Source organism: Ictidomys tridecemlineatus, chromosome 3, assembly GCF_052094955.1.
Source record: "Ictidomys tridecemlineatus isolate mIctTri1 chromosome 3, mIctTri1.hap1, whole genome shotgun sequence".
NCBI lineage: Eukaryota > Metazoa > Chordata > Mammalia > Rodentia > Sciuridae > Ictidomys > Ictidomys tridecemlineatus.
Genome location: NC_135479.1, coordinates 210,400,413 through 210,414,461, shown reverse-complemented (window position 1 = coordinate 210,414,461; position 14,049 = coordinate 210,400,413). Strand labels below are relative to the sequence as shown.

At 52.5% G+C, this 14,049-nt stretch overlaps 1 protein-coding gene across 6 annotated transcripts in view; it reads left to right on the top strand.

The window, feature by feature from the left end:
* Positions 1-14,049, top strand: part of Erg (ETS transcription factor ERG) — a 155,329-nt gene that overhangs the window by 115,905 nt on the left and 25,375 nt on the right. For all 6 annotated transcript variants that reach the window (XM_040287029.2, XM_040287031.2, XM_021725295.3 and 3 more), the window contains exon 3: positions 3,367-3,518. In XM_040287029.2, the coding sequence (XP_040142963.1) occupies positions 3,367-3,518 (152 nt within the window). The remainder of the gene's footprint in view (positions 1-3,366; positions 3,519-14,049) is intronic.

The window sequence follows — 14,049 nt, the reverse complement described above, 5'->3', positions numbered from 1 at the left end:
GCAACTCGGGGACCCTAATAGGGTCAGTTCTTTGCTTCTGCAGGAAGTGCCCTGAGTTATTACTGGGCACTTCCCATGTACACATCCTGGTTTGCTGGGGAGTGACCACTCTCCAGGGTTGACGTGGTGGGTCAGGATGTGGACCGTGGTGCACACTTTAAACCAGAGCCAGGTGGGCCGGGGATCTTGGTGCCCATCTTGCTTTTCAAAGCGGAGTGGCTGAGCTTTATTTGTGGAGGTCTTCTCCGCCCAGGGAGGGCCATGGGCACCGAGGTGAGGTCACCCAGTGAGGGCTCCATGGGCCTCCTCCTGACTCTTACCTTTGTGTACACTGTCCCCTCCTATGTGAGACCGACAGGCCAGCACCTGCCCCCCGGGGCTGTGGTGAGGACCATAGCTGGTGAGCAGGGCCATAGCTGTTAATGCTACTCTGTGGCTGTGAGGATTTCCAAGGGTGCCTGCAAGAGGACATGGCAATGACAGTAGCTCAGACCTCGCTGACCTGCATCTGCTGAGCTTCAGATGTGAGGCATCGGTTGACCTAGGTGAGCCCCTCTTGGGGTTAGGGTTTCCTTGGAGTTCCATTTAGGATGGCTTCCTCTAAAACTAAAGCTAATACAAGGGAGGAAGAGGCTATGTATATATTTTTCATTGCCCTAAAGATACAAACTTTGAAATCAGCACCTGCTGGTCTCATTTGACTATTTGCTAGCATGAAAGCCAGGGTGGGAAATCTTAACGAGCTGAACTGCGTTAGGTCATTGTAAAATGAAAACAAAATAACTCTGGTAAGTGTTGCCCCTATTTTAAATAGTTACACGTATTTTTTTGGATAGCTCTGGCAAATGCATTTTAATGACTTATCCTGTCCAGATGAGGTGGGGAGATCTATTCTAATGCCATAGAAAAACTCTGTGATCCGTGTCCAGCGTTCTTATCCTCAGGCATGGAAATTCAACTATTAAGAATGAAAAGAGTTGGGTACAGTGGCGCATGCCTGTAATCCCAGCAGCTCTGGAGGCTGAGGCAGGAGGATTGTGAGTTCAAAGCCAGCCTCAGCAACTTAGAGAGGCTCTAAGCAACTCAGTGAGACCCTGTCTCTAGATACAAGATAAAAAAGGGTTGGGGATGTGGCTCAATGGTTCAGCGCCCTTGGGTTTAATCCTCTGTACCAGTAAATAAATAAATAAATAAATAAATGAAAGAATGAGAATAAAATGAATCAATGGTATTCTGAAGGGCCCATGCTCCTCAGTGTCCCCTGTTTTTACAGTTCTGCCCACCTCTTGGAGCTTCAGCTTTTCAGATGGCCGACTCCCTTGCTGGGGAAGAGTCGAACAGGCTGCACCCACTCAGGGCTCCTGAGTGGATGTGACCAGTGAATCAGGACTCTGTGGCTGTTGCTCTGATTACTCCCATGACCCGGGTACCATCTACCATCTAAAATCTCTTTCCTAAGCAACCAAATCCCTCTAACTTCTCCTTCTTAGTAGCTTCTCTCCTTGAGACAAATACACCAAAACATGCACACTCCACCCAGCGGGTGGAATTTTCCAAAGGAATAGGGAAAGTCTCAAGTGAAGATATTCTGTGTTTTGATATTAGGATGGGTCTTTCAGAGATAAACAGCTGAAGCCAGGAAAAACAGCATCAAGAGGAAATAATGCATGTGCCGCCGCATCGGAAACATACAGAATCCATGGGAACCCGACGGTTGACATTTTTGAATTTCCTCTGTGTTAGCACAGCTGTGAGCTGGCAGCCGCAGGGCGGTGCCTTCCCAGGCCCTCTGGAGGGCCGCAGTCCTGGGAGGCCCTTGTTAGATGGCTGCTGCTTTCTCCTTCTGGTCCACACTGAGCTCCCTCCACAGGCACCAGACACATTTGCAAGAGACGCTGAGGATGAGCTTATGTTCACAGTCTCCAGACACCAAAACACGCTTCCCAGGGTTCTTGATTGGCCCTTCCTGTTCACACCCTGCCTAGGCTGATGGGTGTGCAAAGACCTCATCCCCCTCCAGCCCTGCCCCACCCTCAGAGTGCCCTTCAGCCCAGATGGGTTTGACCTTTCAGACGTGAAGATCAGGTCCATGCCAAGCCTGTGGTTCTAGGGTTCCACAGGTTCACTGCAGAGCTGGGCCAGGAAGGTATGGAGCCCTGACCGTAAACCCTGGGGTAGGGATGTAAAATCCGGACAGTGAAGGTTCGGATTCTCCAAGCCTGGCGGGAAGCATCGTGTTGAGATGGGGAGGCATTTCTGAAGGTCTAGCCTGGAGGTTAAAGCCCTAATTCAGGGTCCCTGCCGCTGTGGGTCAGCCATCTGGGAGGCACCGACACGCCTCTTGGGTTTCTGGTTAATCTGGCTTTCCCGGCTGGCGTCCCCTTTAGATCCAACTCTACCATGTTCTGCAGCTTTTAAATTTCATTTAAAACAAACAAGTTTCCTCTTCCTTCAAAGGCGTGTTGGGTTTTTCTGAGTGACAGTGGCCACCTTAGACAGTGGCAGACCTGAGGCTGACTGCCGACTCCTCTCTGTCCCCGCAGCTACTTGCACCCCTTCCCCAGGTCCTCGTGGGCTGCTGGGGTCCGCTCTCCAGCTGCCTCCCCGGCCTCAGCTCCCCACCCTGCCCTTCCTGCCCCAGGGCGAGTCTCCCGAGTCCAGATCCTGGGACTGGCCGTGGAGACAGGGAGTCCAACACAGGGGCTTCCTTCTGAGGTTTCGAGGGAATATCTAGAAAACCCTTGCTGGGCACAGGTGCTGGCTGTCGTGGTGAGGACTCACTGCTCACTGCTCCTGCACGTGCTCCCGGTCGGCTCCCACACGGAGAGCTGACCGGTGGTTTCAGAAGAAGCTGGCTGGAGAAGCAGGAGCCGGTGGCAGCTCGTCTCCCACGAGTGTGCTGCGTGCTGCTTCTGATGAGGCAGCATCGTGGCCGGCACAGGCTGCCATCGCCAGGCCCCCTGGACAGGACTCTAGTTCTCGAGTTCTGGGCTCTCAGTCAAGGTGCCTTAGAGTCCTGGGGTTGAGATGACCTGGTGGAGAAAGAGGGAGAGGGGAAAGGAAGGGCACTGGGGGGAGCGCTGCTCTCCCGTCTTCTCGCAAGGGCACTAACGCCATCCCGGGGCTCCACCCTCACGGCCCCATCTAACCCGACCCTCCCACAGCCCCCACCTCTCAGTGCCATCATGAGTCTGGGGGAGGGGCACAGCCTCCAGATCTCCTTGGCCCTGCCCCTGCCCCGGGGCCTTCCCTGCTCCTTCTGCCCCAGGCTCCTCCCCGTGCCCTTGCCTGGTTCCATGTGACCCCAAGACCATGGAGCCAGCCCTGCAGTTGCCATAATCATGGAAGAATTTGTCTTCTCCCCAGGAACTCCCCCGATGAGTGCAGCGTGGCCAAAGGCGGGAAGATGGTGGGCAGCCCGGACACCGTGGGGATGAACTACGGCAGCTACATGGAGGAGAAGCACATGCCACCCCCCAACATGACCACGAACGAGCGCAGAGTGATCGTCCCAGCAGGTGAGGTGCTCACGGCTGGCTGTGGCCGGCACCCACGCCCTCCTGGAAGGGTGGGTGGGCGCGGCCATGTGGGACCCCTGCTGTGGCCGTGGAGGAGGGGGCTGCAGAGGTCACCCATGCAGGCCAAGGGCTCATGATCTGCCCCAGAGCAGGGCAGCGGGCAAGCCCACGTGCACACCCCGGCACAGGCGTGTTGGAGTTTATGACACGTGGGAGAGCCGGCTGGCTCCCGACTCTGTCTTACTTGTAAGTGTGCACACCCATGTGGAAGGAAGTGTCCAGGCAGGCACGACCCTCAGGCTCACGCACACTCACACGCACACACATGTGCAGACGTGCATGAGTCCGCGGAAGGCGACCTTCCCTCAGGGGGGCCCCTTCCCCGGGGTGTCTGTGCAGTCCCGTCTGTCACGAGGTGTGGGTTTAATAGATGGCAGACTCTTCCAAAACATGTTCTCGTCCAGTACAACGAAGAGTGGGCAGCTGTGTCCTGCCCTCCAACACGCTCTAGGACGTCTGAAATTCCAGTTCTCCCTGGCCTGAAATGCAGACTGTAATAATCAGAGTGATTCTTTACCCCAGACCTAATCCAAACTCAACCCAAGGAAGAGCTTTCTTGACTTTGAGGGAAGTGCCCAGAACTCAGTTATTTAGCAAAACCACGGGAGAAAGAATGGCTTAAAGCTCCTGGGAGATCCAGGCTGCAGAAACCCGGCACTCAGCAACGCAGCCAGTGCTCAGTGAGCGCCTTCTCTGTGCTCCGTGTCGTGGGAAAGCGTCTGGGGCTGAGATGTGCAGTCTTGGGAATGAGGATTCCCTGCTTCATAACTTCCCTGCTAAGAAATATGACGCACAGAGAGGCTAACTAACTTTTCCAAGGACAAACAGCCAATAGAGGCTGAGTCAGAATCCCCTCCTGTCACTCATTCTAGCCATCTGACCACCTTCAGATCTGCCACAGGCTTGGACTTGCTGTCACCTCACCCTGGAACCCTGGAGCCCTGGATTCCAGGTTGTGCTATACTTCTTTCCTCATGAAAGCTCCGAGAATATATAGCCTTCTGAGCCTGTCCCCATACGCCTGTCTGGAGTGCTCCCCACTGCACCCCGTGGTGCTCTGTCCCCTGTCTGTCTGCTCCTTTCTTTCCCTCTTCTCATCTTTCATTATGTCATACCTCAGTGTGAAAGTTCTCTTGCTACCTTCCTCCCTCCCCAGAGGTGACCCTGGCAAAGGCCCTGTCTGCAGGGCCAAGCGCAGTGCCTGCATGCAGTAGGTGCTCTGCAGGGCCAAGCACAGTGCCTGCGTGCAGTAAGTGCTCTGCAGGGCCGAGCACAGTGCCTGCGTGCAGTAGGTGCTCTGGAGGGCCGAGCGCAGTGCCTGCGTGCAGTAAGTGCTCTGCAGGGCCGAGCACAGTGCCTGCGTGCAGTAGGTGCTCAGTGGATATTAACTGACACGGGGCACGGGTGGCTGCTGGGCGGCTCGGCACTACTCATTCCTGGTTGTCACCGTGGCAGAAGACGTGCATGGTGACACATGCCCACATTCCATTTCCCCGTGCCCCAGGTTCCCCGGAATCCATGTCTGTGAGCACAGTACAGACAGGATCAAGGCCACCACGGCCTACTTCCCCGTGCCCTGCATCAGACCTCACCCGTGGCTCCTGTCCCTTTCCACACAGGAGCATAGCGTGCAGAGGTCCTGTGCTCTGGGTTCCTCCCCAGTTTGTCACTGCATGGCTTTCCGTGAACTGCCTGAGGCTGATGTGAGGAGGTTTGATGTGAAGGGACCATCCCCTGGGTTACGCCTGACTTTGAAGCACATGCTGGAATTTATGGGAGACGGGGATGGTGCTGCCTGCTGTGCGCCTTAGGAGAAGGACGGAACCGTGGTGCTGGTCATTGGAAGGGGGCCAGCAGATATCCAGGGCCACCCATGCCAGCTGAGCTACTGCCCGAGACCACCTGGCTTGCCACGTGTCTCAGCACAGGTTCAGTGCCCAGGGGATGGGTAAGGCTGGCCATGCGGTGTCCCAGGCCCAGGTGCCTGTGTTTGATGTGGTACCTGAAAAGCCTTGAGAGAACCGTGAGCCTGGCGGGGCCAGACTGGCTGGGCACGGACAGTGTAGGACAGGGGGCAGTAGAACCAGAGGAAGCCTGCCCGCCTGCTCCCCTGCGCTCGGCTCTGGGGGGACATTGGGCAGGTCCACTTTGAGTTGTGAAGGATGAGCGAATATCTGAACGGCCCAGGTGCCAGGTGCTTTTCTTGTCCCTTATAGAAGGTGGGGGGGGATCCTGGTGCCCCTTTCACTGGCGAGGTTGATTTCCGTGATGCAGCTGTCTCCTTGGGGGGCATCCCACTTTGAGCCTCTCTACCTTATTTCTTTGTAAACGATTTCTGTTCAGGAAAGAGGAGGTGTTTCTGTGAGGAAGCAGCCAAGAGCCAGGGTCGTCCCGTTGGAGCGCAGCATTCCTGTGTGTGGTGGGTGCTCACTGAAGGTGCCGGCGGGAGGGGACGGTGGCTCTGCAGATGAGCTGGGTTTGGTGCGAGGCTGCTTTTCCCCCGGGGAAGGGGCTCTCCTGCCCTCCCTCCCCCGGTTGCCTCACGCCCGCGCAGGCAGTTATTCAGTTAACCGTGTTTGTAAGAGAGCTAGCTGTGGCTGATTTTGCAAGTTGGGAGTCTTTCAGTTATTGACCAAGTTTCAGGTGTGTGTGTTCACACATGCACACGCACGCACACACATGGGCTTCCTTGCACAATCTGGCCAGTCCTCCAGTGTGGCCACGGGGTTGCAGGACCTCAGGAAGTCCTGCGAGCTACGTCCCTGTCCTCTGGCTCCAGCACAGGCACCTCACAGGCACAGCTCGGGCTTGGAGGGTTCCGGTTCACAGAATTCTCCAGATCCAGTTCTGCAGCGTCCACACAGCTCTTACTAGTTAGGCATGTTGCTTGGCACCCAAAAGTGCAAATCAGAAAGACAGCCAAATAGGAAAAAGCACTTACTATTCCTAGGCATTTGCACTCTCCGTCAACAGCAGAGACGTTCTGTGCTTCACGTCCTAGACATCGGAGTGGCCCAGATAGAGTCAGGAAAATGGGCGTGTGGACTGAGAGGTCACAGAACACAGGGCTTGGGGCCCTATTGGGGTCAGAATGGAGCACTTATATGTGAAACTCAGTTTTAAAAACTCAACTGAGGTTTTGAGATTGACTTTAATACTCAAGACTATAAAGAATCCTACAAAATATCCCTAATGAATAAAAACCTACTGTCATTTGATATATTTACACGGCCTCCTACTTCAGAATGAATTGAAGAACATTTACGTAAATATACACCGAAGAGCACTGTAGAATCAACTTTAAAATAAATAAGGAGCTGGGGTTGTGGCTCAGAGGTCAAGTGCTCGCCTACCATGCATGAGGCACTGGGTTCAATCCTCAGCACCACATAAAAAAATAAATAAATAAGTACGGAGCATGGACTGAGGTCAGCATTTAACAGAGGGAAGCCAGAGTGAGGCGCCCTGCACGTTGATACATGTGCGCACACGTGGGCATCGTGCTGTGTCCACGCTCCCTGCCCTGCTGCGGGCACATCCCCAGCAGCCCCCTTGTGAACTGGAAGTGGACGGTGGTCTGAACACGCCTGACCTGCTGCATGCCCTCCCTCAGCCTGGCCTTCCCTAAACCTGCCCAGAACTCTGGCCTTAGCTACAGCTGGGCAAAACCCAGCACAAAGCCTATTTTATAATGAAGCTTTGAACATTTCCTGCAATGACTTAAATACTGCACCAACACGGGGAGCACACAGCAGCCCCCGGCCTCACCTGGTGTCACCCTGAGCCCCAAGCTGACAAGCAGATCAGGCCCCTCAAGAGGCCCGTGCTCTCTGCACCTGTCCACAGCCAAAGGTGACCTGGCCGCTCAGGCACCTGACTTCCAGGTGCTTCCAGCTGGGCCTCCCCAGCTGTGAGCAAGGATTAGCAGAACGAGAGCAGCAGACGTGTCGGGGAGTCCCATCCACGCCTGACCTGACGTTGGGACTGTCCCCTGCGTGCCTCTGGGCACTCGTGGCCGTCACTGCTGATTTAGGTGTTGACGGGGATGTGCCAACCAAGCTGGAGACGGAGGGGAAGGCTCCATCTTCACCACTCTTCTGAAATGTTGCAAAATGCTGACCAAAGGCAATCGGACCTCTGGCTTTAGCCGCTCAGAGCATTTTGAAATACTTTTCTCTTTCCCTGTGTTATTCCCCAAAGTGCGGAGCAGCCAGCTTCTCCACATCTCTACCTTTTTTCTCTCACGTTTGTACTTTCATTTTTAGACTCACTCACTTTAGGCACAGGCCCCTGTGGCGTCCAGCAGCTCAGGGACAGAGCGGCCACTCTCCCCACTTCCCTACTTCTTCATCCTCTCACTCACGAGGACTTGCACCTGAGAGTGTCTCTGGTGAGACCCAGACCCCCTCTCCAGATACTCACAGCGGGAACTTCCTGGGCTGGCCAAAGCCCGCCGTAGCAGAGGAGACCCACCCACGTGGCGTAGGCAGAGAGGACGCAGGGTGTGTGGCTAAGACGTTCCAGACCATCGGAGGACTGCGGGTGGATACTACAGGGGGGCTCAAGAAGCTTCCTTGACACCAGCACCCCACAGTCTAGGCCCCACACCGAGCCCAGGGTTCTCTGCCCCCCGTCCTGACCCTGGCCACGCTGCTGCTGGGCTCACCTCTGCCTTCTCACAGCCAGGAGTCTTGGTTCCTGCTGTTCCTGCTGCCGCAATGCCCTTCCACCCTCTGGAGTGACGCATTCTTCAAGGCATCTTTGAAATTCACCCTGTCTACAAAGTTGTGCTCAATACCTTTGCCAAATTAACTGTTGCTCTTAGTGACACTTCTAATTCTTTAATTAACACGCTTTATTTTGTTCATGTTGCATTCTCTAATGAATATAGATACTTACTTATGTAAGAATATGCCATTTAATTCCACAAGGGTTTGAGAAGCCTCAACTAAACTACTGGTAAACATATGAAAACTGGAAATTAATTAAGGCGTTAAAAATACCAATGGAAACTAAGAACAAGCCAAGGAAGGATAAAGTCATTCTGACCACAGGCTTGGATAAGATACTGTAGTCATTCTTCTAGTACAAGCTTTGAGCTTCCTGGAAGCCAAGATAAAAAGAGAAATTGGGGGAAAATTATTCAAGAAGAAATTTCATAGGGAAGGTAATGTTTATCTCGCATGGAATCCTAAAGGCAGGATCCCTTGACTTTCTGAGCGGGCTCCACTGAGTCTGTAGACCTGAGCTCTTTCCCGCACAGTTGCAGCACTGTATTTCATCAGCCCATGGCTTGTGACATGGTGGCAAATGCTGAGTTATGTTAGAGAACAACTCAGAGCAGACAGGAGACGGACACCTGGAGTGAGTCTTTGGTGGGGTGTTTGCGTGTCGAGACAGGATTTTGAGTTCTGAACGTGAAAGAGGGCCACGGAACTCCCGCATAATCCTCCCTCAATATGACACCTCTGAGCTGACCTTTGAAAGCAGATGCATGATAAGTAGTAGAACTGCCCACACTGGTGGCCAGTCTACTGTGGGTCTGTCTTTATTTACAAGCCTGTCTGTTCTCTTGGAGAGGAAGCTTCCTGAGGTGGCAATGCAGGGTGTCTGTGTTCCTGATCACCAGAGAAAGCAGGGGGCATGTGGTCTGCTTGGGGGGTGGTGGCAGCAGTGAAGGTGACCTCTTGGGTTAACTGTGACCCAGTTGGTGGGAACCACAGACTCCCGGGAGTCACAGGGTCCTCAGTGATCTTAATTCAGTGTCTTCTTTTAAACATGAGACCACTGAGGCCTAGAGGTGACTTTCCCAGGGTTGCAGGCACAGCTGGTGAGCCTACACGTCTCTGCATCTTCTTCACACACACGGAGCACTCCCAAGACTCCGTCCCACCACCCGACATCGTGGAAGGTGTTTCTGTGAGCTTCTGTTTAAGTTCCTGCTGTGGCAGGTCAGACAGCGAAGCCACCACACCAACTAAAGTGGACATCCTCAGTCAGAGTCGATTATATTTGTAAAGTTATCAGCTGAATGGTGGTTGGGTCACCGGAGAGAGTGAGATAGATATATTTATGAATATGCAGCTGCAGTCTCCGGAGCACGCACAATTGTCGGGCGCTTGAACATTTACTTTGAGGTGTTATCTCCAAATAACCCACTGGTGTAGGTTCTATTTATTATCATCCCCCTACAGACAAACAAACCAAAAGTAGGGGTGCTGGAAGGGCCGCGCAAGATGTCCTGGCCAGTAGTGTGGAGAGCCAGCACCCAGCCCAGTTCTGTGGACTCGTCTGAACCCTTGTTCCTGCACCACGCAGACACCCAGAAAGGGCACAGGAGAAGGGGTTCAGTTATGTGAAGGACCTGCAGGGTCCTTTCCCAAGAAGGCTTAGGAAGGAAGGAGAGGGTACAGAAGTGCCCACATGGTCTGCCATGGTGCCCAGCTGACCTGGACATGTCCACAGTGGAAGGACCTTGTCTGCTTTTCTTGAAACCCACAGTCTCCACTTTGAAAGGAGCTTAGATTTTACTTTGAGCAGCTGAGTAGATGCTGATGGATGCACAGAACACGACTGTACAGGCCAAGTGTCCCTTACCCAAGATGCCGGGCACCAGCAAGTGTCTCGGATCTTGGATCTTTTTTTTTTTTTTTAATTTAGAACGTTCGCACACATGATGAATACCTCGGGGGTGGGACCCATTCCAAAACAGAAGTCGCTGTTTCACACACACCTCATGCACACAGACTGAAGGCCGTTTAGATATTCCTGTGCACCTGCATTTTGACGGTAACTCACATGAGGTCAGGTGTGGAAATTTCCATATGTGCTGCCATCTTGGAGCTCAAAAAGCTTTGTATTTTGGTGCCTTTCAGATTTTAGGTTTTCAGATTAGAGGGATGTTTAACCTGTAATGCCCATTTCACGTGGTGCCATATGGATCGACTTTGACAATATGTAGAGAGGGCTTCAATAGCCCCTAATACCTCAGAATGTGACTTTATTTACAAAGAGTGTTTGTAGATTCAATCCAGTTAAGGCATATTTACTAGTGTGGGCTTAGTAAAATCACAAACGTGGGAATTCGGACATAGACACACACAGAGGGGAGATGCTGTGGTGCACACAGTGGAGACATCATGTGAAGAGGGAAGGGATAGGAGTGAAGCCAGCACAAGGCAAGGGAGCGTTCTACCCATAGTCTCAGAGGAGCAGTGGCCCTGCTGATACCTTGGCTTCAGACTCCCAGCCTCCAGAACAAAGGGAGAATACATTTTTATTAATTTAAGGCACATAGTTATGGCACTTTGTTACAGCAGCCATAGGAAACTGATACAACTTGCATGTTGTAATTAAAACACAGAGTGGATAAGAAAGCTCTAAGATATCTATGCCACAAGGACAGGGGTAGACCAAGGACAAAACTCTGGGGCACTGACATTTAAAGAAGGGACAAAGAAAGACAACCCAAGCAGGGAGAAATTTTCAGGTGGAAGCCATTCTTTCGCTTCAACATTATGAGCTCAAGAACATTGTCATGTTGCCAAGCACTAATGGGAAGGAACAGGAAGGAAAAACAAAGGTCAGCATCGATCATAAGCTCAAGAAGAACAGAGCATGGCTCCATCCAGAGAAAGAAATTTGGGTGACATGTCAAAGGTGTGTTTAGAGCCCAGCAAAAATAATTTAGTTATATAAAACCATTTCTTACAGACTTAGACCCTTTCGTAGGAAGCTGCACAATTTATATGGACAATTGAGCTTTGGACAGTTGATTCGTAATGCCTGGAGGGAAGCATACCAATAGCATGAACTGGGTTGAGGGCTGCACTGAAAATGGGAAATGTTTGATTCTGTAACAAGTAAGCAGAGAATGCTCCAGATTCCAGTAAAACCGACAGCTTAGAAGGACCTGAGAATAACATTCCCTTTGCAAAACCCCTGGAAATGCAGCATGAAGTTCAACGTCTTTTTAAGTGACAGGTGGATGGGGAATAAAGAATTCCTTAAGGACTAAACAAGGAGAGGACTGAGGAGAGCAGCACCTTGTGTTGGCACTGGTTGTCTTGGGTGGCATGGATGGGGGTAGGTACCCGTGTCCAAAGGGAGGAATCGAAGAGGAGAATAAGGCATGGGGAAGACGCAGCAGTAAACTCTGGAAACAGCAACGGATAGATGTGAAAATAGGTGCATGACGTGCACTCAGGAGGCGGGTGGAACAGGGACTTGAAACAGGAGTGAATTAGAGAAAGTAGACACAAGGACGTCACTCGGGGCACAAAACGGTGACAAGGAGATGCAGAATATGGAACAATGTGGAAATTTCCATCTGTGCTGCCGACTTGGAAGACAGGAAGGACGAGATGACAGCGTCCTGTGTGATCGGATGGAAAGGAGAAAAACCAAGAGAGCGGAAGAGATCAAACACTGGAACCGATGAAAGCTAAGACATTGACGAATGGTGAATAAGGCCAACCTGCAAATACGGTGACCCCAAGTCAAGCAGGACAATGCAAATCTGCCCACATGGACTGTATCCGGGAGAGATGGTAGAACCCCAAAGACAGTGCTGTGTAAAAGCTCTGCAGACCAAAGGCAGGGTCAGTGACATTAAAATTGATCATATGTGTATAAATATATGTCTATATGCATGACCACTTCTGATACGATGGTCATCTATAGAACTCTACACCTAATAATTAGAGAAATGGATTTTAAATGTCAAGAGACATAAACAAAGGTTGGCCATGGATGGTGCTAACAGAAAAGTACAAACAAGAACTCGCTGCCAGAGAGGAGTACAACTAGCGATCAGTAACGGGAGGATGAAGGGATCCATAATTCAACACTTTGAAGGGTCCAGAGGCAGCCTGGAAGGCAGGCTCGCTCCTGAGGTGGCGGCTCCGTCCTCCAACAAAGGCATTGTCCCCAGCCCGCAGCCCTCTCTGTCCAGCCTGCTTCAGGAAGGGGAGCCCCACCCTCCGGGAGCAGACGTGCTCCGTCTTATTTTTGCAGTTCTGAGAGTGTCTTGGACAGAGACGGGCCTGGGGCCTGGTTTCATAAACAAAGACCTCCCCAGGCCTGTGATACGGCTTGGGGACACATTTTATTTGATTTGATTTTTTGTCATTTTTTTTTTTATAATTGAGGGTGGCTTTTATATCAGGAAAGCATTAAATCACACTGATATGATTCAGCAAAAAGGACACTCTGGACTTTCATTAACACCACCTGGGCCCTTGTTTGATCTTGCTCCTCTTCCCATCTCTCGAGGGGCCTTGGAAATACTACGCCGGCCCGTTGAGGGGTGGCAGTGGCCTGGGGCAGTGTGCACCCTTTGGCCTGGTTTCAGTGAGGACTTTGTGTTTTCCTGGTGGCACTGGAGCTCTCCTTGGTCCGACTCCTGTTTCATGGAGGATCAAACCGCTCAGCCCTCCCCCACCCAGTGCCGTGTCCCCGGAACGCCCGGAGCTGAAACTCCAAACCTTGGTTCTTGTGTCCCGAAGAAAGAAGATTAAAAGTCAGACCCCCAAAGTCAGGCAGAGAACTTGATTGTGAGCACCAGGGAGGTTAAAGTCAAGTGAGGCTCAGGCAGGGAGCCCTCTCAAGGGAGAGAGCGGCCGTCTCCACAGGACCGCACAGGAAGCAGCGCCGTCTGCAGATTGACCACTGCTTGACGTTTACTGGGAGAACCGGGCACCGGCCCCTTCAGTTCTTTGCAAGTTAGGTGTTCAGCTCCTCCGTCACGTCGGGTGTGGAGTTTTTGACCTCAGTTGGTCCTCTCTGGAGCGGTCATGGTGGCCATGCTCATCAGGGGGCTTTGTCTACAAGTCAATCCCACGTTAATGTGGGCGCTGGGGTCAGTAGCTGGTCAGGAGTGACCCTAGTATATCTGGACACTAACAATTGCTTAGAGTAAATGCTCGGTATAGCCTTCTTAGATTGGGTTACCTTCCTTTCCAGACAAACGGAGACACCCCTAGCCAGGATCCCTAGCTCCCCACACCTCAGTGGACCCTGTCAAGAGTCCGTCCCTCCAGCATTGCCCTGGACCTCCCAGCCAGCGCCTTTGCTTCTGTTGGTTTGCTGCAGAGTAACTGCCGCCCTCTGCTCTCTTGTCCACTTTGAGAGTTGTTTAAAGAAGACCCTAAAGTAATGTAAAGAACACCTCCTGCAGCACCTCGCTGCTCAGTGCCAGCCACCACCTGACCTTGGCACCCCCACCCCACCGACGTGATGGGCAGGAGAGAGCGCGTCTCCAGAGCGCCAGCATGAGGGTGCGCTTCACTTTATTCTTTGTTACACTTTAAAAACTCGGACCTCCTGAAAGAGGATTCAGAGACCTTATGGGTTCTTACCGTGTAACCCAAGACACAAGAGGCGGCCGGGAATCATGGCCCCGTTCCCCTGGGCTGCGGGTTTCACCGTCCTCCTGCCCGGGAGTCGCGCGGTGGCGATGACAGTTCTTTCC